The sequence below is a fragment of the Daucus carota genome, chromosome 1 (genome assembly GCF_001625215.2).
Source record: "Daucus carota subsp. sativus chromosome 1, DH1 v3.0, whole genome shotgun sequence".
Lineage (NCBI taxonomy): Eukaryota > Viridiplantae > Streptophyta > Magnoliopsida > Apiales > Apiaceae > Daucus > Daucus carota.
This window is the reverse complement of record NC_030381.2, coordinates 49,999,761-50,024,910: the sequence shown is the minus strand read 5'-3', so window position 1 is coordinate 50,024,910 and position 25,150 is coordinate 49,999,761. Positions and strand designations below refer to the sequence as shown.

The 25,150-nt window shown below is 30.4% G+C and overlaps 2 protein-coding genes across 2 annotated transcripts; one reads left to right on the top strand and one right to left on the bottom strand.

Annotated features, from left to right (window-relative positions):
• The first annotated feature begins 17,288 nt into the window (after positions 1-17,288).
• LOC108224070 (uncharacterized) lies at positions 17,289-18,065 on the top strand. Its single transcript, XM_017398623.1, has one exon. It carries the CDS (start codon positions 17,289-17,291, stop codon positions 18,063-18,065), a length of 777 nt encoding a protein of 258 aa, XP_017254112.1.
• Positions 18,066-21,008: 2,943 nt separating this feature from the next.
• LOC108211152 (uncharacterized) lies at positions 21,009-23,924 on the bottom strand. The gene is made up of 2 exons (XM_017382679.2): positions 23,450-23,924; positions 21,009-21,370 (listed from the first exon to the last, which is right to left on the bottom strand). The coding sequence occupies exons 1-2, from the start codon at positions 23,723-23,725 to the stop codon at positions 21,242-21,244; spliced, it is 405 nt and encodes a 134-aa protein (XP_017238168.1). The 5' UTR covers positions 23,726-23,924; the 3' UTR covers positions 21,009-21,241.
• Between the last annotated feature and the right edge of the window lie 1,226 nt (positions 23,925-25,150).

Sequence of the window (25,150 nt, the reverse complement as noted above, 5' to 3'; positions counted from 1 at the left end):
GATTTGTTTTTGGATGAGCAGGGTGAGCAGAATAGTTCGTTTTCTGTCATTCATTTCCGGTGCTGCTAACAATGTTACTGCTTCGACTGCTCCAATCATCGCGGCTCATGGTTGAAGATTTGGACATCTGGTTGTGTAATTGCGGATTCCGGTGACCGCGGCTGTTTCGGGATCAGATCCGTGAATCGGTCCAAGAAAAGCGTTAATTAATCAGGTATTAATTGAGGGCGTTTTTTTGCCATAATTGAGGCGTTTTGTGTGCCTTAATTGAGGCGTTAATGTTTGACCTGTAGAGTCAATTATGTGCCAATTTGTTGGCTTGTTTAATTATTAGATATATTATTTTTTAATTTTATAATATATAATATATATATCCTGTCATATATATATCGACTTATATTTTTCTTGTTTGCTTTGTTTTATATTTTCAGGATGCTTGGAAGAAGACGGATTTTTCTTTTTGGACATTAAAGTTTTATTGTCTAAATTTCTCCGGTCATCTTGTATGTACGACGGTTAGATGATAAGCTTTCTTGAATGAAAAAATTATCACGGTAAATTGTCGGATCATATTCGTTGAGATTCATTCTCGTTATAAAAAAAAAATATAAGAGGAACTTCGGCAATTGGTTCCTATCATGCACACCTTTTCGTGTCAGTACTCAAAAATAAAATCCATTTAACGTTTGTGTATTTCTGTTGTGTTGTTTTTCGTGTTAAATCGAATTTAAATATAAATATATATATATAAATATATAAATTATTGCAAATCTTAGATTTCTATGTAAAATTTTACAAAATTATATGAAATATATACATTTAATTATTTATATAGCTACAATATATATTTTAAAATGTGCATTATTTTAAAAAAATATATACATATATTTATTATAAATATACATATTTATAATTAAATATTAATATTTAATTATAATTATTTCATATACATCGTGTACTAAAAAATAAACACACTTGGTGTACTTCTAAACTCCGAATGCAAATACAAACAGTACTCAATTTAATTTCATATTTTCCTGTCTTGTTTTAGTGTCGTACGAAACATGTCTGCTCTACTTTATCTATATACACACTTATGTGGAACAGAAAAAGGATTGAGCTCCAAAAACACCAATTACAATCATCCTCTTCTTTACTGAAACTTTTAGCTGAGAGAAAAATAAATCCCTTGTTTAAGACATATTTAGGAGATGAAAAAGGATAGGAAAAAAAATCTTAATTTGTGTTAAATCTTTTTTATTTCTATTCACTTTTTATCTCTCCCACAAAATTAAAAATACCAATAAAAATTATTTTACATATAAATGATTCATTATAAAGAGTATTTATAATAATTTTTCGCTTAACTATATTTTAGATAATCATTAATTTATTATATCCAAAAATCCAAGATAGAGAATCTATTAGAAGTTCATATCATTTAAATAATAATTCTTATCACTTTGTCTCACTCGTCATTTTTGACCGGAAATTTCTGATAATTGACAACTAATATATCAACTTCACCCGTTTGGTCTTATTTCTCATATATTATCGATATACTAACTTGTAAATCATGTAACACATTAGCTATATTTGAATATTTTACATTTTTCACAATTTATAATTATTATATATTTTTTATATTATTTATTAATTATAAAATAAACTATGATATAATTTTTGGAATTTGGAATTTATTTATAATTATATATTAATATTATAAATTAGTTTTAACATATTTAATAATAAAAATGATACCTAACACTTTATAGGCGCTATATAATGATAGTGCTATGATATAATTATACTAAACATCATAAATCACACACCCTCACACACACACAAATTACATATTATTTATTTTATGTTTTCTTGTATATTATTGGAATATGAACTTTCATACAATTTTAAATTTATAAACTCAAAAATATCATAAAATAAAAATGATGTGAATTAAGTAATTTAGAAAAAGAGCTAAGATATGATGAGGAAATAATTATATCATCAGGATTCAAATATTGCATGCATGCATAAATTTTCTCTCAAAAATAAATTAATTAGATAATTTGCATAATTTATGAAAGATTTAATCTTAAATAATTGTTACATATGTATTAGAGTGTTTTATCAATAAAATATAATATTAATATACTTCATAAAAAGTTATGGTACCAGTATATTTATTCCTATCTATGCATGTATACAAATGAAATTAGCATATTATTCTCTAATATCAAGTTGTCACGTAAGGTCATCTTAAAACATCAATAACATCTCAACAACTTTAACAAAATCACTAAGAGATTTGTTATAACGTATCATATATTATTGATAATTGGGGTCAAAATTAAAATTTAATAACTCGAAATAGTTGAATCTTGTTTAAAAGCATATGTGGGGACTAAATCTTTTATATGATCACATTTTACTAAACCAATTCTATAATTATGTAGAATCATTATGATAATTTGTGAAGTTGTTATATTAAACAAGTGTTAAAAAATTATCAAATATGATATGGATGTAACAGAAAATAAAAATAACATTGATATGATATGCGAGACTCATAATATTAATAAGAGAGGTTAAGTAACAATTTTATTATTGAAATTGTTTAATAATATTAATTATGACATTGATTTCTTTGGTATAATTGTACTCACGAAAATGAATCTAGTGTCAAGTTTGCAGCGACGTTATATTTACAAAATAATAACATATAAATCATAATATGTTGATATGACATGGATAATTTGTAAATTTATGAAAACTTTAATTCTAAATAACTGATACTTATGTACTATAGCGTTTTATTAATAAAATATAATATGTTTCACTAGAATTTATTATAAAAAAATAATATATTAATAACAATTTGTTCCTATCCATATACACAAATGAAGATAACTGTTATCAATCTACTTATGACACTCTTGTAACTTAATGTCATCCTAAAACATGCAGAACATCTCATCTCAATAATTTTAATAACATCATGAGGAGATTTGTCACAATCAATATTTGATAACTCATTGAAATAGTTAAATCATGTTTAAAAGCATATGTAGTGATTATAACCATTTTATATGGCCACATCTTACTAAATCATTTCTTTGATTTATATATGAACCATGTTCACAATTCCTTAAGTTGTCACTTATTGAAACGTGTCAAAGAAAAATATCAAATATGATAGGGATGAAGTAGAAAATGAAAATAATATTATGATATCTTAGATTGACAATTTTAATGAAATGGATTGTGTGTCAAATTTATTATAGAAATTGTCCAATAATATTACTAGATTCCACTACAAGAAATTGTGTATTTACCTACCAATAATTTACCTACCATTAAGTATTTGTAAGTAAAAAGCTATATTTATTTACCAATGTAATATGTGTAGAGACTATTAGTAGGCAAATGGTAAAATTATAAGAACTACTTCAGATCAAGACCCACGTCTTATCTTTGAAACTTCTTTTGGTTTGGGCGGGACAATTACCTTCCAAACAATTATTTGTTTGCTCCTAAATTTTCTGCGGGCTGCTGACCTGTAATTCAAACTATTGCCACATCATATAATTATTTAAATTGCTAACACAGTAATACTACTGTGTAGACACGTTGAATATGGTACTCAAATAAAACTGTCATCAGTTCTCGTCACTTCTTTCTTTAAAAAAATCTTTTAATTGATAAAATTTATAACTGAAATATTTGAACATATAAACACATTTTTGTCCCGGGATAGTAAAATATCATTGATTCATAGAAATATAAACTAACTATTTAAATTGATAAAATTTGAGTTGTGACCCTCGTTTAGATATGTAATGGATGATGGTTTAAAGTTAGTATAAAATCTGATATTTTTTTGAAAAAAAATAATCAGATGCTTTTTTTTTATCAAATAAAATCAGATAATTTTAATCGTATCAGGATTTAATTAAAGAAAATATAAAAAAATGATTACAGAGAACACATATCCACATATATTATTCATTTGAAACGGCAAACATGAAGAAATTGGAGATACAAAGGGGAAAGAAGATTATTTAGTTAATTATGTATGCAGTATATAAGTTTGCATTCATAGTTTAAAAAAAAAAAAGGTTTGCATTCATATTATGTCAAATGTAATAAGAAATAATAAATTAAAAAAATATAGATATAATGTTATTAGAGCAGGCGCAACATAGCCTATATTTAAGGGCAACTGTTAGGATAAGAATATGACTTCGTTGGTTACGTGGTAATCCACCAAGAGTTGGTTACATCGAAGAATTCTCTCTACTATTGGTTTTATCTCGATTTCGTGGGTTCATGATTTAGCAGGGAAAAAAAAAGATTTTCGAAAACTTTTTCTTCCTCGAGTCATTAATTAAAAATCTGTCTTTCTTGGTTCTCTTTTTTCTTTTGTCTAATTTTTCTTTTTTTTATGATACTATTTCAAAAAAAATAGTATCATAAAAAATAGGATACTATTTCAAAAAAATTATTATTTTTTAAAATACATTCCGCGCCTCATGCTTTTATTTTTCATTTATTGTTTACGGTCTACATTCCCAAAAATATTTTATAATATAAGTCTAAGTTTTAAAAATTATATACTTATATATAATAAACGCAAGGGTGATAATTTGCTCGCATGGTTGTATGGTCTAAAAATTTATCATTGTATATTAAACAAATAAGTATCGTTAGATTAGAACAAAGTTAACTTCTGTTCTATAAGGTAACTGATATTTACTTACATGTTTATAATTCTTTTTTCCGAATCTAAAACAAATTTTGTCTTTCACCTGTTTATGATTTTTTTTAATCCAAAATAGATATTTCCTACCAGTTTTATTTGTAGCTAGAATCATATAAATCGCACCGTCACAATTTTTATATAATATATTTTAAAATTAATAAGTCGGATTTATGTGAGGTCCGAATATAAAAACTTTTTCTTAACCCAAAACAGATTCTACCTTCTTATTGCATGTTTATGATTCCTTTTTTTTAATTCAAAACAAATTATGTTTATCAATTTTAATCTACTATCATGTAAATTTTTAGAAAAATATAATCACATTATAATAATTTTAAAATAAAATACATTTATAAATAAAATCTAATAGAAGTTGGCGTCACATATTCTACTCAAAATATATTAAAATTTGATAGAAAGAATTTAAATATACTTTGGCATGTTACGTACGAGAAAAGGAATGGCTTTAGTGCAATAGTTTATTTGAAGCCATTAATGACTGTGATTATGTATTTACAACGGTTCTAACCTAAAAACAAATCATAATTTCAAATTTTATTCAAAGTTTTAATTTATTATTTATAAATTAAAAATTTTCACACCATTTAAAATATATTTAAAAAGTTTATAAATAATTAAAAGGCTCCCATGCCTTGCACGGGCTATAGGCTATTATATTATACTCCCTCCATCCCAATTTAGATGAGCTTTTTGCTCATTTCACACATATTAAGGGGTATTAAATGATTCTTATTTTTTCCATCTATACCCATATATATGAAATTTTGTAAAGTCGTTAGGATATAATTAGTTATTGCCAAAATTTTCATAGAGTATCACTAATATTTCATTGACTTTTTATAGTTGTCGTGGGTCATTATCTGGATTGAAAATGTGTTCATTTATTATTGATACTAGCTTTAAACCCGTGCGACGAGCTAAATATATATTCAAAAATTATTATTTATTATTTAAATTTTAATATCATTTTATTAATATTTTAGTAATAATAAATTGAAGTTTGATTAATTATGTTAACCTGTTGATATATTTTCTCTTAAAATTTAGCTCTTGTGATATTTTTTTATATCATAAATTGGTAGCATAAATAATAAATATTTTTATTATCCAATCTGTATATATTTTTATGATATTAATCAATGCGATACTTTATATGTAAGTCCCACCGATTATTATAAGTTGTAATAATAAAAATACAAACTTTTTCATGCTATACACATCTTAAGTGACATAGTCGCACAGTGATAGGAAGGTGCGCAAGGTAACGGAATAACGGATAGACCTCGGTTCATTCCCACTAACATCTCCACGTCTAGCACTATCCGTATTTTACTGCCTAAAAGTGGCAATACAGAGTTATCAGCAGTTTCTTCTTAATACTTTAAAATATTGAATGCTCAGCTAAAAAACGTCTTCTTTGAAGTCAAAATTTCTTCTCTCACAGCTTGGTTTGTAATAACTGATTTTTCAGGATGTTTGATCCTAATTCACCAAATAGATCTGCCATTCTCTATAAAATCCTCTATAGAAGGTCTGTCTCATCTATAGATTCCGGTCTCTTGTATAACATTCTTGCGGTCTATTTTACGTTTTTCTTCATCTCTTTCAGTGATAAAAAGAAATTCTACTAGTCATATTGATGCTGAGATTAACATCTTGTTTCATAAGAATCTTGACAAGTCATCTTGGGGAGAAGACGACACTACTTATTATTTATCGAGTAAAATTGGTACTCGATTAACTTTCAAATAATGCCACCAGTTTTGTTAGCAGTCTCAACTCTCAAGTGTCAACGTAAGTTTCTTTTAGATGTATTATGTTCATTCCAATTTTGTAATATAAGCTCAAATTGTTAACTACTTGATTCTATATTTTGTATTCTCCCCTGGTGGACAGCTTGACTCATGCTATTGCTTATTTGCAGAAAATTAAAGGTGACATGCTCCAGTTTAAGAGGCACATGCTCTACTTTTTACTTATTTTACGGTGAGAGCTTTCTCGTTTATTTTGGATTATTAAAAATGCAGATGTATTTATCATTTAATTATAGAAAGTTAATGTATACTTGGCAACATACATTAAAGGATTATGTTTCTTTTACTACTGTAGCTACGCTAAGGGTAAGTCATCATCATATCCTCTCAATCTTTCTGTAGGACATCATTTTTTTGTATTTATTACTTTTTTATTATTGTTCTTTTTTTATATAATTTTTTTTAACAATTACCTTGTTTAATTTTTTATTTTGCAGTTCAACGAGATGAATACTCCTTATCAAAATCATATTGCTATAACTAGTGAGTTTTGCTTAGGTGGAAGTACGGGTTATGGAGGTATGGAGAGCTGGGACAAGTTCAAGATTTTAAAGACAATTGCAAATAGTGATAATTTGTAATTTTTATTTTCCAATTCATAAAAAACTCATATGTAATGTACAAGTGACGATTTAGTTATTTATTTTTATAATTCTTTGATAAGACAGTTTTTGTATGAGATGATCTCTCATTCAAAACAATTAATAAAATCAGTTTATAATTTATTTGTTTGATATTTTTATATATAAATAAATAAATAAATTGTATAATGCTGTGGCAAACTTTAGATGGCCAAGAGCAACAGTTTTGAATAATTATTTGGACTAAATTAAGAGTGCCACGTGGATCAATCACTAAGTGTATCTAGACCAATCAAAAGGTGCCACGTGGACTAATAACTAGGTGCCATGTGGACCAATTAAAAGATGCCGTATGGATGCCAAGTGGACCATCATTGCCATGTAGACCGATGACATGTCAGCTGATGACTCAACCATTTTCATTTCATAAAACGGGGTCCACCCAAATTTACCTACTAATATATGTATTTGTAAGTAAAGACTCTTTCTCCACGAACTTTTACTTACCAATCGTTACCAATATAATATTGGTAGGTAAAACTTTTTATCTACACATGTATCATCTTTACCTACACTTAAAAATGGTAGGTAAATGTCAAATTTCTTGTAGTGTTCCTATTTATCTAAACTAAAATGAATTACTTGGTCATCAACATTGTTTTTTTTTGAAGAAACTTGGCCATTGAGGTTGAATTCATCCAAATATTTAACACAAAATACATCACATATGCTGATATGACTTGTAAACATGATGATGAATTAGATTTACACAAGTAAATATAAAAAAAATTCATACATGAAAAATAATTGATATTGTTTAACATACAAACTATGTTTAAATGATTTTCTTTTGTCAAACTATTTTAATTTTCACTGACAAATTTTTTTTTATATTTAATAGTTCAATATCTAACTCATCACCACCTCGTATCTTAGGTTTTTTGTCAAATAATAGTATAAATTTAATAATAACAAACTTAATTGATATTACTAATTTATTTTAGTATGTTACCTGACATTCCACGGAGAAGGATACTCCCTCCGTCTCTAAAAACGTTTCTCGTTTGAAATGTCGGCACTGTTCATAACATGAGACAAATTACTAATTTACGTCTAATCTATAAGATAAAATATAGTCATGAGTGATCTTGTTGGATTCGTATTTATGAGTACTTTAATACAGTGAATTTTTTTTATTTAATACTAATACAAAACTAAAGATATTATTGATTAAAAGTGTGTGTTGGCAAACGTGAAAAGTACAAATGAGAAAAGTATTTGGGGACGGAGGGAGTAACATGTTTGTTATTATAATTTAATGATGAGTTTGATAATTAATTTCTAACAATATCTAATAAAATATTAACAAAATATCACATCATATCACATAATGTCAATATCTTTAATACAATCATTCTAATAATTTATATGCACGTCCAATCAATAAATATTTTGTTGGAGTTGCTCTCTTCATTTGTTTGCACGTTTAACAAACGTATAAACAAGAACTTAAGTCGGAACTTTTATTCCGTCTGGATTTATTTAACGTTTATGAGGATCCGGTGAAACTGAATTTTGTCGTACTCTCTGTCCCACCACCAGATTCTTTACAGTTTTTTTTTGGGATGTCCCATCCAATTCTTTACATTTCAAAACTTACTAAAAATAGTAAATGGGTCCCATCACTTCCCAACTTTTCCTTCCTTTTCACACTACTTTTACTCCCTTTTCACACTACTTTTACTCCACTATCTCTCTTTTATACATTAAAAATTGATGGGTCCCGCCACTTCACCCACTAATCTTTCTCTTTTCCACTACTTTATACATATTTCTTAACCTCCGTGCCCAAACCAAACGTAAAGAATTGGTTGGGACGGAGGGAGTAATAGATTTCTCTTGTCGTAATAGATTTCTCCTACTGATTAGTCCCGGTTTATAGCATGCATTTGATTTGTCACTAGACTGGGCCACTAGGCACACAACAAGTTAGCACTTCAATATGTCTAAGGTCTTGTTTGAAAATTAGAGATCTTAGACAAAATTAAAAATTTGAGATGTTTTATAAATTTTAGCATTAAAATAAGTTAATATTTGTGTTTAGTAGTTAGTGAATTAGAGTAGATATTTGAATTTAAAAAGTTAATGTTGAAAAAGTTATTTAAAGAGTTTTTTAAGTTAGAGGTTTTGGTTTGTGTTAGAAAACGCTGATCAATCAGCTATTTATCAAACAGTTTTACAACAAAAACGGCTAATTTATTCCGCTAATCAAAACATCTACTATAAGCTAATCAAAACATATAATAAAATCCGTTATAATTTTACATCATTGTCTAATATTATTTATAAGTTCTTAATATTCTTATGGTTAAATAATATATTATGTTTTTTTTAAAAACATATATGTCATTATAGAATTTAAAATTTTCACATAATATATACTTTTTTTACTTAAATTATCATTCTTATTTTCTTCTTTTTGTTTCTTTTGATTTTTAGGCTCATGCAAAGAGACTTCATAAGGTTTCTTATTCAGACTTTAAAGTCTTATTATCCAAACGTCCGGAAATATATTGCGTATCTTTCGGTTAGATGATAAACTTTGATGGTAGAAAGAAATCTGTGTTGCAGCTTATCTATGATACAACTCAGAATATAGGGGTGAGTTCTGGTACAAACTTACAAACTTACAAATTTTATGCGTTCAACATATATATAATTTGAGTTCAACATATTTTTTAACATATTTTGTTGAATATCGATTAAAATCGTGTTGGAGAAGTACATATACTAATTTTTCAATATAAGAACTAAGTTAAACATATTATATAACTAATATTTATGTTTCCATACCCTACCTAAACCCCACAGATATAGTTTAAGTATCATTATAGATATATTCAACATAATGATAATTAGTGTTTAACACCCGATGTTGAACCCCAGTTATAAATGTGTTGAATGCGCGATTTATTTATGCGTTATTTTTAAAAATTGTGATGTTTTTTCAAGAATTTTCAACATGAATACTTTCTATAATTAAGTATTAACATTACGGGAGAATAAAAAAAAGTTTGTAAGTTTGTAACTTAAAAAAAAATTATTTGATCTTATCCCTATATAGACTCTGACAAAAAAAATATATATAATTCAATCCGTTAACAGTTAACTCTTAATTCTCAAAACAACCTAAATTCTTTACACAATTAAAAACAACTAACGACACAACGTATTACTAGTAATATTTACTTTTCGCTGTACGAACAACAAAGTAATGAACACTAAAGGATACTAATAATTATAATATTGGATTGGTTTTTACTTTTGAATACCCAGCAACATAAAATATATATATAAATTTATATCCAAATACCATATATTTGATAGATATATATTTATTCATATAAATATAGTTATTTTTATTAAATTTCATATAAATATTTATTTACTAATATATGTTTGTAAACTTATATACACAAAGTATATTATAGTACTATAGATAAATATAAATGTAAAACATAATATTTTTATTTATTCATCAGGGTTTTGGCATTTCAAGCTCCTAAGTCTAAATTTTAGGAGCAAATCAAAATTTAGTGCTCTTAAAAATTTAGGAGCCTACTCTCTCTCCTTTCTTTTAAAGAGCATCTAGTAGCTCTTAACTCAATATTATATTAATTTCTCTTCAATCCTCTCTCTCTTTTAGTTAACTTTTTCCTCTCATTTATAAAGAGTAGCATTGGAGTTCTCACGTTTTATATTATTGTTTAAAAAATGATTTAGTAGCACCGTTGGAGATGCTATTAGGATTCACTCAATTCAGGCTGCATGGCGCGGATTTCAGGTAAAATTTCACGCGTACATAACCTGGTGACTTGGCTGAATCCCTTCTCTACTACTCCCTCCGTCCCAATGAATTGTATACTTTTGGGACGTCTCATCAATTATATACATTCTAAAAAAAGTAAAATTTTATAATATAAAATATCATTACACCAACTACATTCTTCCACTATCTTCATTCTATAATAATATAAACACTATTACACCCACTATTTTCCTCCATTATCTCAAATTTATTACTCCCTCCGTCCCAAAATACATGTCACTTTGACTTTTTTCACGTAATTTGAGGTGCAAATAAAACATATGTCTATATATTATTTTTCAAATTTTCTTTTTCTGAATAAAAATATGGATGTTATACTTTTATTCAGAAAAAGAAAATTTAAAAAATAATATATAGAAGTATGTTTTATTTGCACATCAAATTACGTGCAAAAAGTCAAAGTGACATGTATTGTGGGACGGAGGGAGTATTAAATATAAATGGGTCCCACCACTATACCCACTTTTCATCTAACTTTATCCTTTTTTTTACACACTTTCTTGGTCTCCGTGTCCCAACCATTTGTACAAGACAACTTATAAATGATAGATTATATCAAAATTTGGATAATCACAGATATTATATAAGATCAAACTAAAAAATTATGATTTGTGCTCCCAACCATTTGTACAAGACAACTTATAAATGATAGATTATATCAAAATTTGGATAATCACAGATATTATATAAGATCAAACTAAAAAATTATGATTTGTGCTCCAATAGAACTTAACTATATATATATTTTAGATACAGACTCAGTCTGTGGTGCGGGAAACTGCACGTATGACATGCAAGGACCAAGAAAGGAGGGTGAACTAATTATGAGTGAAATTATTTTATTTTTGCGGAACTAAATAATAATAAATTTTATATCCTAGTTATTTAACTTGAATTTATATTTTTAGATCAGCAGATTAATATTAAATAATCTTACAGGGCAATAGGGCATGTAATTTCCAAGTATCTCTACTGAAGTTGCTAAACTTGGAGGGTTGATGTTGTCGGTCATCAAAAATATTAATATATAATTTTATCTTTTTTAAATAATACTTATGACACCTTTGACCAAAATAAACTCTAACTATTGCATTTAAAGTTGTTGATATTTTCAAATAAATATACTAAGATAATACTCCCTCTGTCCCATTTTAACTGATGTTTGACTTTTTGACACGTATATTGAGGTGTAAAAAAATAGTATATACGCTCAATAAAAAGATTTAATTCTTATATCAAATAAAAATTTAGATTCTAAACTTTTATTTGATATAAATTTTATAAACAATAATTATGTTTAGATGTGATTTTTTTAACACCTTAAAATACGTGTAAAAAAGTCAAAAGCGGTTAAAATGGGACAGAGGGAGTACATGCCTTCAGGCTTCAGCCCGAATGTATTCATTTTTTCGAATTTTGAAAATGTCAGAAATTGACAATTTACATGACATCCCATCAATCTAGTGTTGGACTTGGGCCGATTGGCCCAAAAAGATAAAAACTTCCTGGACTGATACCCAATATATACCGCGCAGGACCAAAATTGCGATCAAAAAGGGCTTCTAAGCGTCTTTGAAAGGTGGTAGAACAATTTTGTGTCGTGTTAAAGACTTAAATAAAGTTATTAAAATTGAATGTTGCACAAAAGAGAAGATGAGGTATAAGAAGAACCGATTTCCAACTTAAAAAGTATTTTATATAGGTTATTTTCACGTAGAACCCCGACTCAAAAACCTACATAACATTCTTCTTACAAAAAAGTGAGCTGATTAATCAAGAACATTATTTTTATATTTCCAATAAATTTTATAAATATATGTAATAGATATCTCAAAGGAGATAGCTAGGCACCCAACATATAGTTTTCACACTTGAGAAATAAAAATGAAAATAACTTGAACGTCATCTGATACCCCGGATTCTGACTCTCCAATAAAATATTAGACCCGTTTAAAAGTCTAAACATTTTAAGACAAAAAAAAAAAAGTCTAAACATTTAGAAAAATTGCATATGCATGACATGTCAAATCGCTCTCGACATGCCAAACTATCTGGTTGGACTATTAGATTACTTATTATTACTTCTTATTACTCCTCCCCCTTTATTGTAGAGGAACCAAACATAGAACACACACAAAAACAAAGACTAGACGAGAATTGTACAGAATCCAATGTAAGATCCAAACCAATTTATTATTAGATCTGGACGGTTTGCTACTCAGACGAACCAATTATTATGTGGTTTATTCCCCCATTTCTGTTTTATTTGACACTATATAATTTGTTATAAATTACTATTGCGCAGATATTTTAGTTAGGTTCGCCTGTGAAGTTGGATTACTTTGGCTCTTGTTTAGGGTGCAGCATGGCAGATGTGGTCAATTTGATTTGGTTTTATGTATGCCCATGTTCACTTGGTCAAAAATGTAAGAACATGTATTGTAATATTACATGATCTGTCAGCCAATGAATTTAGTTTACACCATTTTCATGACCCTTTGTCTCATCAAAGCCAAAATGCATTACTTTTGAGTTTACTATGATTCAGCTGTATGATATAGTAATTTTATAATTTATAATTTTACTCCTCCAAAAATTTTAGAGTATTTATATTTTGCTCCTGTGGTCTTCTATTAGATTTTTTTTTTAATTTTACATGTTTTATGAAAAGTTAGTTAAATAATTTATTTTTATAATGATTCATCATAGTTGTTTTAATTAATTGTATCGAGTAAATTGTGTGTTTGAGACAATATTAGGAAAGCCCTAATATATCTTGAGAAAAATTGTTTTAAGAACCAAAAAGAAAAGTATTAATTTAGGTATAATTTTTTTTAACAAATTATATATCAAGAAAGAAGACGGAGAGGGTATTATTAGTCCAAGAAATTTCATAATCAATCATCAATCAATATACTTATATAAAGGAGAATAAGGGGCGTGTATGTGGCGTTTCTCATATCGTGATATCATTCTGTACTATTATTCTAATTTTATAGAATTTTTGGATAAAAAATATCAGAAATTAGAACAACTTTTTTTAGTTTTAGGTATATTAGAAGCAAGTTTCAGAATCTGATTTTGTTTCAGATTATAGTTAAATAAGTCTTAAATAATTAAGACATAATTTTTTATATTATATTTAAAATTTTAGTTAATACATATCGGATCGAGTTGTTATAAACAGGTAATTTAGAGTGCTTCGTCTTGACTATATAATGATATGAACCTGAACCTGAGATCACATACCAACCGAACCTACCCAGTCTTCATTCATTCAATACGCCCGGCACCAGCAGCGCTGAAAACTTCATTCAATACGCCCGGCACCAGCAGCGCTGAAAACTACACTGCCACTCTAAACACTTCTCCTCACTGCCTTTGCATCTAAATCTGACATGACTTGTTGCACTCATTTTCCACCTTAAGAGGGGTGTATTGGATTGGGATTTCAAAGCATTTTTTTGCATTCATGAAATCCGAGGGTATTCGATTGGGATTGTTTGAAATCCATTAAAATCTTGAGGTATTCAATTGAGATTTTAAATTATGCTACAGAATCTGGTGGTATTCAATTGGGATTTTAAATTATGCTTTAAAATCCGATGGTATTCAATTGAGATTGTTTAAAATCCATTAAAATCTGATGTATTCAAATGCTGATGGATTTTTTTTCATTTCATAAAATGATGGATTTTGTGACATTCTTCGGTGTATTTTAAGTTTTTTGAAATCCCATCAAAATCAATGGGATTTTGAAGCATTGTACCTAAATCCTATCAACTCTGTGACATTTTATCAATAATCCGCATAAAATCAAAATCCCATACAATCCATTAAAATTCATAGACTAAAAACAATCCATTAAAATCCCAATCGAATACACCCCCGTAAATCTAACCTATTACTCTATCCGCCCCATCAGATTTTTTACCGTTTTTTTTTTCGACGTTCCACTCATTTCTTTACATTACAAAACTTACTTAAAATAGTTAATGAGTCTCATCATTTTCTCACTTTTCCTCTCTTTTCACACTATTTTTACTCAAAAATTAACCGGTCCCATCACTTCATCCACTTTTCTTCTTATTTTTCATTATTTTATACATATTTCCTAACTTTTCATGACTAAACCTAATGTAAACTATTGGGTGGGTATATCACCTCATGTCCATAGTCCATACACAGACAAATACACAAGCAGTTGTTAGATTATTTTGTTTAAATAGTAGTAGTACTACTAATCACCTGCACCAAATGGTATGTGCACATTGTACATTTGTACGTACTGTTTGTTTCTATATATTGTATTAATATAACCATGCAGATTGCAGTGGGTTCTGTTGGAAATTTGTCATTTTGAGCACCAATTTGAGTGAGGCTCGGCTACGTGCTCGTGGCAGGTTATGCTTGGATTATGTTCTCCTCTGAGAGAGCTTTCTAATGCATGTTTATTCACTCAAAACGACTAAGGAATGGATGAGTTATGATGATCCAAAGTTGTTTCCTTGGTAGTGGAAAAATTGGAATAAAAAGCTTGAATCCCACATAGATTCAATAAAGAGCCTTTAAAGGCTTTATATAGCAAAACACTTTGGTAGTGTCCAAATGTGTTACTAGTGTTATGCTCCACCACCTACGTGCGCGCAGGGGGGGGTGCAAATCGTGGGATTTCGAGGGAAATTTCGTGGCTTCGCAAGCCTCGGGCTTTTCCGCGTGTGCGGACACGAATGCAGCAAAATCTGGGCCCGAAGAATTACGGACTAGTTCTGCTGAATTTAATTTTCCACTGGGCTTGGGCTCAATTAAATTGACAGAAATTAATTCCGATTTGATTTCGGATTAATTGTTTGGTTTTAAATTAATTCAATTTGATTTCGGATTTAATTTATAACCGTGTAATTTAATTAACGCGTTTTAATTAATTACAAAGCGTAGCGCACAAGTCTTGCATTGCCTATATATATTCATTATAGTTTAGGGTTTGCACTCACGAAAAAATACACAGCCTCTCACGTCCAAAACCCTAGCCGCGTTGATAGTTTTCAACCTTGTTCTAGTTCGTCGAAGGTGCTTCTCGCATCGTTAATCCGTTTTATCCTGGGAGGCGATCGTTCATCACATACGGTGAGGGCGAAATACGCTTTAAGGAGACAGTTGCGCACTGGACTCGGATTCTCTTACATATATCTTTCGTTTCGATTCTGTCTCCTACGCTTTGCACACACAAACACTCTTTGATTTTTGCACAGATTGTATAACAGGTTCAGCCATTTTAAGGTGGGTTCCAAGCTATTAATATTGATTTAGAAATTTGGTCTGAAATCCGTCATGGTAGGGTTAGTGAGTTGAGTTGGCGTATGTCAGATCTCCTCTTTATTTTTTTTTTTCCAGAGCAGACACAATCTTTCAATATTTTCCAATCTTGCCATATAGGGGCCGTTTGGGTTAGCTTAAAAAAAGTGACTTCTTGCTTATATTAAAGAAGTGGAGTAGAAGTGAGAAGTAAATAAGTTAATAAAGTGTTTGGAAAAGAAGCAAAAGCTGTAAGAGAGAAGTTAGCATTCTCAGCTTCTTAAAAGTGCTTCTACTTTTTTACACAAACGGGTCAAAAGAAGCAGAAGCTAGAAGCAGCTTCTGCATCTCATTCCCAAACAGGCCCATATTTTAGGGTGGGCACCCTCTTCCGTTGTAGACTTGTACGAGTACTCTGTAGATCATATACTTGTTATTTATATTATTTTTTTCATTCATGGATCAATAATTCAGTGTCATGCAACTGTAAGAGAAAATTTCATTTTTACACTGTAGTAACGTTTTTAATATTATTTTTTATTATTTGACCCTGTCCCATTATTTATAAAATAATTATCATTGGACAAATATTTCAAAAATATGTAAAATATAAATTATAATTATTTATTTTCAAACAAAAATTTATACGTTTAATTTTAATTCATAAAAGTATTTGCAATAATATACAAAAATTTATAAAAATATTAAAATGTGTTATTCTTGCAACAAACAACAGTGAAGAATGAAGCGGGAGAGAGAGTAATTTATACACTGCTCTATATATCAGCATGAGCTCACATGTTCACTCCCAATATTAAGACATCCTCTTCGGCCTAGAATCCCCCAATCACAACTTCCAACACATCACCATGACAAAGCTCCCCTTGGTCTCCTGATAAACAAATCAACACAAACATATTCACTCAATGGGTTGTTTTGTAAGCAAACACAGATCAAACTTACCATCGAACCAAGCACCATTGCCAAGATCACCACCACCACACTTACTAGAAGAATCAGTCAAAGAAGTCCTCTCCGAGACTCCAAAGCTAAGACCCTCAACTCCAAGAATCTTGAAGCCTCCAAAAAAGACTCAATCTTTACATCAAAATGATCAAGATTTTGAGGGAATAAACGAGACCCATTTCAAAAAGATTCATAAGCTTGAAAACCCAGAAGAGGTTTCTGAAATTTCAGAGATTTATAGTTCTATGAGTGAGAGCTTCTCTAGAGAAAATGAAGAAATCGGTGAAATTCGCCGGAAAGTTGAGTCGCCTGAGAAGTTCAAGCGTCGGTCGTATTCCGGTGAATTACACGGGAGGAGAGAGAGGGGAGTGGCGAAATCTCCGGCGAGGAGGCCCGAGCAACCGTCTCCGAATCGGGTTCGGATCGTACCCGGAAGAGACAAACGGGTCGAACAGAGTCATGTGAAGGAAATGAGGCCCGTTAGAGACGCCGGAGAAAGCTCTCGCCGGAGGTCAAGGTCGCCCGTCATCCGAAACGACAATGCCGGGTCAAAACAGAATCTGGGTCGGAGCCCATCTGTGAGAAGAACAGGAAAGTCACCGGGTCGGGTCAGATCCGACTTATCCGAGAATTCAAGAAAAAGGGAGGGAAGTAATAAAGAAGGCAAGTGGCCACCGACAAGCAATGAGTTGATCGAAAACCCACTCGTGTCCTTGGAATGTTTCATTTTTCTGTAGAAACAAAGGGGTAGAATGGTAACTTGACACAAATTGTCACCCCGAAGTCCCACTGTTGTCTGTCATGTTATTGTAAGTAAAAAAGTGATATGGTAAGTATGTTAGAGAGGATATGGTTTGGCCTTTTAGACCAAGAAGATTATCCTTGTACTATGTAGCAAGTAAATCAATATTGCAGGTAGAGGACAGATCTGTCTGCAAAAGGTTATCTTCATTTTTACTCTCTTTTTTCCGGGATTTGTTTCATATATCCAATATTAAATTGAACTCGAGCCAAACTTCTCACATAACAATAATTTGGAAGAAAAATGAAGAGTTAACATTTTGCCAACACGAAAATGTAGTATTTCCTAAATTTGAAATACATTTTGTTCGATTTTTGATATATATTTGTACGTTTTTTGATCAAATAGTTAAAAAAATATTATTCTAAAGAAATTGAATTAAAATATATAATTAAATAAAAACAAAAATAATAATTCAACAGATTGATAGAGTAAATTTTATTTCTTGAATTGATTTACATCTTCTCGTAAAATGTAATTTGACGATAAGATTTAATTGAAGACTGTGAAGTCCCCAAGTAAAAAGTGGAAGATTCAATTTGAGAAATCTAAAGTATTTGTGGAGATACCGTTGTCTTTTAGTAGAAGGATAAATTACAAGTAAAAGTGGTAAAACTAAAGTGAAAGTGGAGGGAGGATTTAAGAGAAAAAGAAGGAAAAAGGGTTAAAAGTGAAGGAAAACAATGATAGACTAGGTTGAACGAAGATAATAAATGAGTGCAACGATACCTGTTGTATTATTGGTGTTTGAAAGTGCAGTAGACCAGCAGTACACTACTGGACCATGTTCAAATCCAGCATATTGGTGACTAATTTGTTTCCAGGGGTTGCATCAACGATTATTATCTGAATTTTACAGCAATTAAATTATTCCGACTTGTAATCTCGCTATATTAGACCTTTTTCCGACCTTGTGAATGTCGAACTACGACGACGGGTAGGAGGCATGAAAAAGAGGTTAACAGAGGGAAGAAGTTTTGATTCGGGTTGAGGATAAAATTTGTTATTGTTGCATGAAATGGTGATGGAGTAATGGTACGAATAAAATGAGTTGAGGAGCAGGGGAAAGATTGAATGGTTGTTGAAACATGAATGAAGGAAAAATTGAATATTCTTGGATCACATTTATGTAAAACAAGGACCAGCTAGCTTTCATGATTTGGGAAGTAGTGAATTCCAAGATCCTGACCAGGGGAGGGGTTCACGTCTGATTGCTTTCCAGCCAAAAGTTTAAACTCACGAGTAAATTTATTGTTTTACCCAAATGTTTTTTCCCTTATTTTCTAAGCTAACAGCTTGTTAGAGGAAAAATGAAAAGAGGTAAAGTAGTATACCACATACACTTCTATTTTCCGCCCAATCCGAGTCGTAATATATTGAGTAACCAATTTTTCCGAAACCTCAAGTTAATGGAAGCACTGCTTATCAGGATTATTTTATATTCTAACAATTAACAAGATCGAAATCCTTAATTTAACCACTGGGTCGGCTTTGAGTAAAAAAAAACTTGTCAGACGAGCTAACATGCTTCGCGGTAGTTCTTGTGATCTCAGCAACACTGTAATTATGTAATCATCGCAATCCAATCCGTTTTTCCAAACCAACGACTTAACTTTGTGGGTGTTTGGTGGAACAGCTTATGGGCTTAAAAGCTCTGGAAGTTCACTTTTGCTTAATACTGTCTGTTTGGCTACGTTTTAGAAGCGCTCAATTCAACATTCAGAAGTTCAAAAAAAAAAAAGCTATAGAAGCTAGCTTTTCTTGGACTGCAACTTATTTTACAACAGGAAACCAAGTCAAGTCACTGTGGTTCAACTTTGTATAATTATCACTCAGCTACCTTTATTCATCACAATATATGTCCTGCATTTTTATTGATTTATTCATAACTAGTATTAAATAAATGACATGTCTTTTTACTTGTTTTATCTGTTTTTATTAATTTTTTCTTTTAATGCAGAGTTTTTAAAATTTAGAATCTGTACAATATTTCTTGTATTAATAACAAAAGGTCTTGTGTTATTATCATCATTTATATTTAAATAAAACAAATTATGTTACAAAAATATGAAATTATACCAACTTATAAGTCAAGTTATACAAACACTTAAAAACTTATAAGTCACGGTATCCAAACACTTATCATAACTTATAAGTCCATACTAACTTCTCACTTTTAATCTATTTTTTTACTTTAAGCAATAAGTCACTTCTTTTAAGCCCAGCCAAACGGCCCAATATATATTCTTACTTACCAACTTATGAGCTTCCAACCACATAAAAGACACACCAGAAAACCTGCAACTCAATTGTCGTTAAAAAAAGTCTCACCGGACCGGGGGCTGTTATTCAGGTTTAGCAATTGGGGACAAGATAAGAAGATATTATGATGGTGAATTGATGCAAAAGAAATCAATGTGAGGTTTTGTAGATTGACCAGTTTCGAGAGGATGTCAGCCATATTCCTGGGAAGAATTATACGATCCAGTTTTAAACTTAACAACGCAGGGAGGTTCCATGCCATTCGAGGAAATCCGTGACACGCAGTCAAACAGAGAGCTGTTAAATGAGGCACACTGAAAGAGAAAATGATATTGAGAAATACCAATAATCAAGATAGAGTGTTCTTAAGACAGGCAAGCAGGTCAGACATGCTTCACGTAAAATGAAATCATCAGGGCATATATTGTGAGGTAACACCCAAGACAAGAAGGCATTTAGAGAAGTACTATTCCAAAATTCTTAGTATATTTTAAGGTAAGAGACCATCTTATATTTCAACTTAAGAGTCCGTATAACTAGTTTCTTGCAATTTCTCTTAAGCAAATATTGCCCATATTCTTGAAGAAAGGTAGGTGAGTTGTATAGAAATTAGGAAGAGCAAAAAAAAAGTCCAGTTTTGTATTGAATGGCACCTGCAAACCCAATGAATAATTATCTATCCAAGTCCATTACATACCTCCTCATCAAAATATGTACACATGAAGGATAAAATTACAAAGATGCAGGCTAAACTTGATGCTAAAATGCTTACTGATGAATCTACACCAACGCAGTCATAGCTCTGGTCAACTTGATTCCAGGATCCAGAATAGTGTACAAACCTTGAAATTATATATGATTATGGGGAGGCCATGGTACACGTTCCAGGGGACAAGGGACAGGAGCAGGCTGTGCAATGAATGTGGGAATAGCTTCTCCGGGCATCAAGACTGAAACTTCAGTCGCCCTTGTAGGAATCTGAATAAAGACACTTATCAGCACAACACCTTAGCATATCTTTTAACAAGTCTGCGGGATAATTAAATGCTTTTAGTAAAGAAATACTTCAACTTTATAATAGAATACATTTAAAAAAAGTCTAATTCAATTAGCAAGCCAGTCCATATCATCGAGCCTACTCCCTAGAATATTGTAACAGCCTAGGAAATTTATTCAACAAATTCTAAGAACATATGTGATAATGTATGTATGATGATATATGGCAAGCAACCTACAATGCAAATTAGGGACCCAGCTAAAGAGTAATGCATTCCACCTACGGACTAGTTAAATTTGGTATATCTTCTATATGATTGCGTTCTAGGACATACATATACTTCACTGAAACATACACTTTCACAATGTGTTTATGAAGCACTATAGGTATTGCAGAACCCTCCCAAATTTGATAATTTTTTTCATGAAAGGAAAAGATATCCATTGAATCTACACAGCATAGCTAAGAAGGCTTGCAGGGAGGTTTTGATACTGGGACAACAAAACAAACAAATCTTTGTTGGAAGCTAATTTGTTTATCATCAGTTAATATTTGATACACATATACGGGGCATTTTTACTTGTCATCCGGTATACATTTGACCTTAGCATATAGAGCTATGCATCTTCGACTCTTTGGTGTTAGTCGTCGCGTGAAAGACCAGATTCGCAGTGAAACTTATTGCAAGGAAACATATGGGACAAGAAAAGGAGAAACGAGCAAATAAACAAGAGAAGAAGCAAAATTTGCAAAGTTTCTTAACGAAATCGTGTTTAATGTGATTTTTATTGTTGATCTTTGCTGTGAAAATTCATTAAATATACTGGATAATATAATGAATTTTCTCGTATCCCGGTGTCCAACAGAGGAATGTGCCTGTCCCCGGATATTTAAAAATTTTGAGTTAGAGGCTGGGATATATGCTGTGTGTCCAACAGTCTGTACCCCAAGTCCTAGTAACTTACATTTGGTGAACAGAATATGATTTTTACTTCAGTGATCAGCTGATTAGAAAATTAAGCATGATTTTGTAAATATTCACTACAAAGACTATTATATTGTTGAGTATTGGGAGCGGGCTTCTAAATTTTCAAAAAACACATACTGGCAAGTGGCAAATAGATGCGTAATCTTAGTCGCGTATGAACTATGAAAACTAGAATTTCTGTGCAAGTGCTGCTAATGACACTATACGTATTCGCCATCAATTAACTTTAAACAACTCATACAATTGCAGATACAGATATTTCTGTCTAAACTGAATTTCGACCTTGAGTGCATTAATGCTTGTTAAAAGACAAAAATATAGACGACTTGATAACAAAAGAAAGACGACGGCTTGTCTCCCAACTAATTGCTGGCCATGAGATGATGTGAAGCTTCATAAATATTTCTAGTGATGGCCCAACTTGTTAACATGTACAAGAGTGGGTAGTAAACACCAAATGTACAAGAAAGACATGTAGACACATGATCTCCCTCAAGTTTTTTATGGGCAAAAATTGGGGACCAACAAACCAGCTAGCAACATCTCCAATGGCCCATTTCATCAAGACAAAATTTGCTTATCTCTTAATTTAAAGGTTAGGAAACAATGCACATGCTTAAACTATATTCACACACTAGTTAGTCAATGGCATTGTTTAATTATATAATTGTATCAGACTAATTCATAATTACTAAATCCAAATTTAGGTTCCTTTGTCACTATTTGTGGGTATATGTATAGCATCCAATTCAGATAAATTTTGTACTTTTCTCTCCAAACAAGCAAGTGGAAGTTACTCAGAACTTGTAGATAACATATCTTCAATACTCTTTGTGATTCTGTGAACTACTTCTATGATGAGCATAAACAATTGTTTTATATGGTTAAAATACATGACTAAACATTTTTAAAAAAAAAATACCCGATAAATTTATGGTTTTTAACAAAAAAATTGTCAATAATTGTTTGTGGATGGTAATTAATTTCAATTGGCTTCTTATTAGGCAGATAAAAATCTAAAGAGCAAAAACAAAAATAACAAAGCAATTGCATGGTAAAATTTGAAACTGACCTTGGGTGATGGGTAACTGAGCTTTCCATGAAACCCCATTTGGGAAACCATATCCAAATGACTCCGGTCACCGGACGGTGACATTTCCGGCGAAGTGGTTCTAAGAAACCTCTCAAAAATGGCCATAACAAGAAACATTAAAATGAGAATAGCAGTAGCAACAAACCCACAAGACACCGCATTAACTGAGTTACCAAAATGCCTCCAGTGGTCATCTCTTTGTAAACTCATCGGAGCTCCGGTGGGTGACCATCCCCCATGAACTTCTTCCCCCATGACTATCCAACTTTACTCAAAGAACAAGAAGAATGACAGTTAAAAAGAAGCATGTACAAGAAAAATAAAAGATTTTGCTATTTTCAAGACATGCTAAGAGGCCTAGTTTGCAGCCTTGCAGGAGTTATGAATCCATTCCCAGATTGCCCAACCTCTCATTCATTTTTCCCACAATACCCACTTTCTTTCAATCTTTCCCTAAATACCCACCTTTTGTACTTCAGCCATGAAAAAAACAAAAAGCCTGGCCCACATGCTCTTAAATCAACTATTTACAAAATAATATATACTGCACAATATCTAGCTTTTTGAAAAATAATGTTTAATTTTACAGGCTTTTGTCTACTCAAATTTAAAGTGTATTGTCTACTCAAATTTAAATGCAGAATTGTCATTTCAACTCTTTGGCTTTATATCAACTCAAATATTTTAGAATTGTTAAATTTAATATTAGATGTTTGTTTTTTTGTTGATATGTTCAATTAATTTTAATTATAATTGACAATGATTAATTAAGAAACTGTAGGGTCAATTTAATAAAAAACATGAAACCTAAGTGATATATATGCAAAATGTACATGAGGGGTGCATGTGATTTCTTGTCCTTTTGCTGCATAATAATCTGGTGGGGTCCATATCAAGTCTTGTTTATTTTGGAAAAGGTAAAAGTTGGGTAGTTTGGGAAGAAAGCAACGAATGTGGGTAGATTGGGAAATGAGAATGGAAACATGGGCAATCAGGGAAAGTCTTCCAGGAGTTATACATACACTAACAAATGTTGCATATATATGGACAAATTATATTAGAGAAAACTGAAAGAGATGTAGCTTGGGGATTTGGATAGGCTATGTGGAAAGTAAGACACAGAGATGTCACCATTTGTTTTAATTTTATATACTACTGCTTCATTCTTGAGCTCTACTTTGCAGCTTATTTGAATGGGCCCATCTTTGGGCTTTTTTTGTTTAAATTTAGTTACAGACTTATGGTTTTACGTTACCACCCAGATTAAAATTGTGATCTACAATTTAAAATAATTTAATTATATTAATTAGGAATTTTAAATATATGTATTTGATTAGTTACAATTTTATATTAATTTATGAATTACTAAATTATAATGATAAGATAAAAGTGATCAAGAGATAATTTATGATTTATTAATAATTTTTATAAAAAAATGTTAAATTACTGAAAAATATATATATATCAAATTAATTTTTGTAAATCAGTTTCTGTCTTATTTATAATTATAATTCAATCACTGAAGTGACATTTCACAATTTAAAATCAAAAATAATTTTAAGTCATGATTTAAAACTGCACACCAACCGGCTGTTAGTCGCCAAGTTAAAGAAGATTTCGAATTAGTAATTTCCATCCATGTGTTCATACTCCCGTGTTTGAATTTTGAATTTTTCTTTT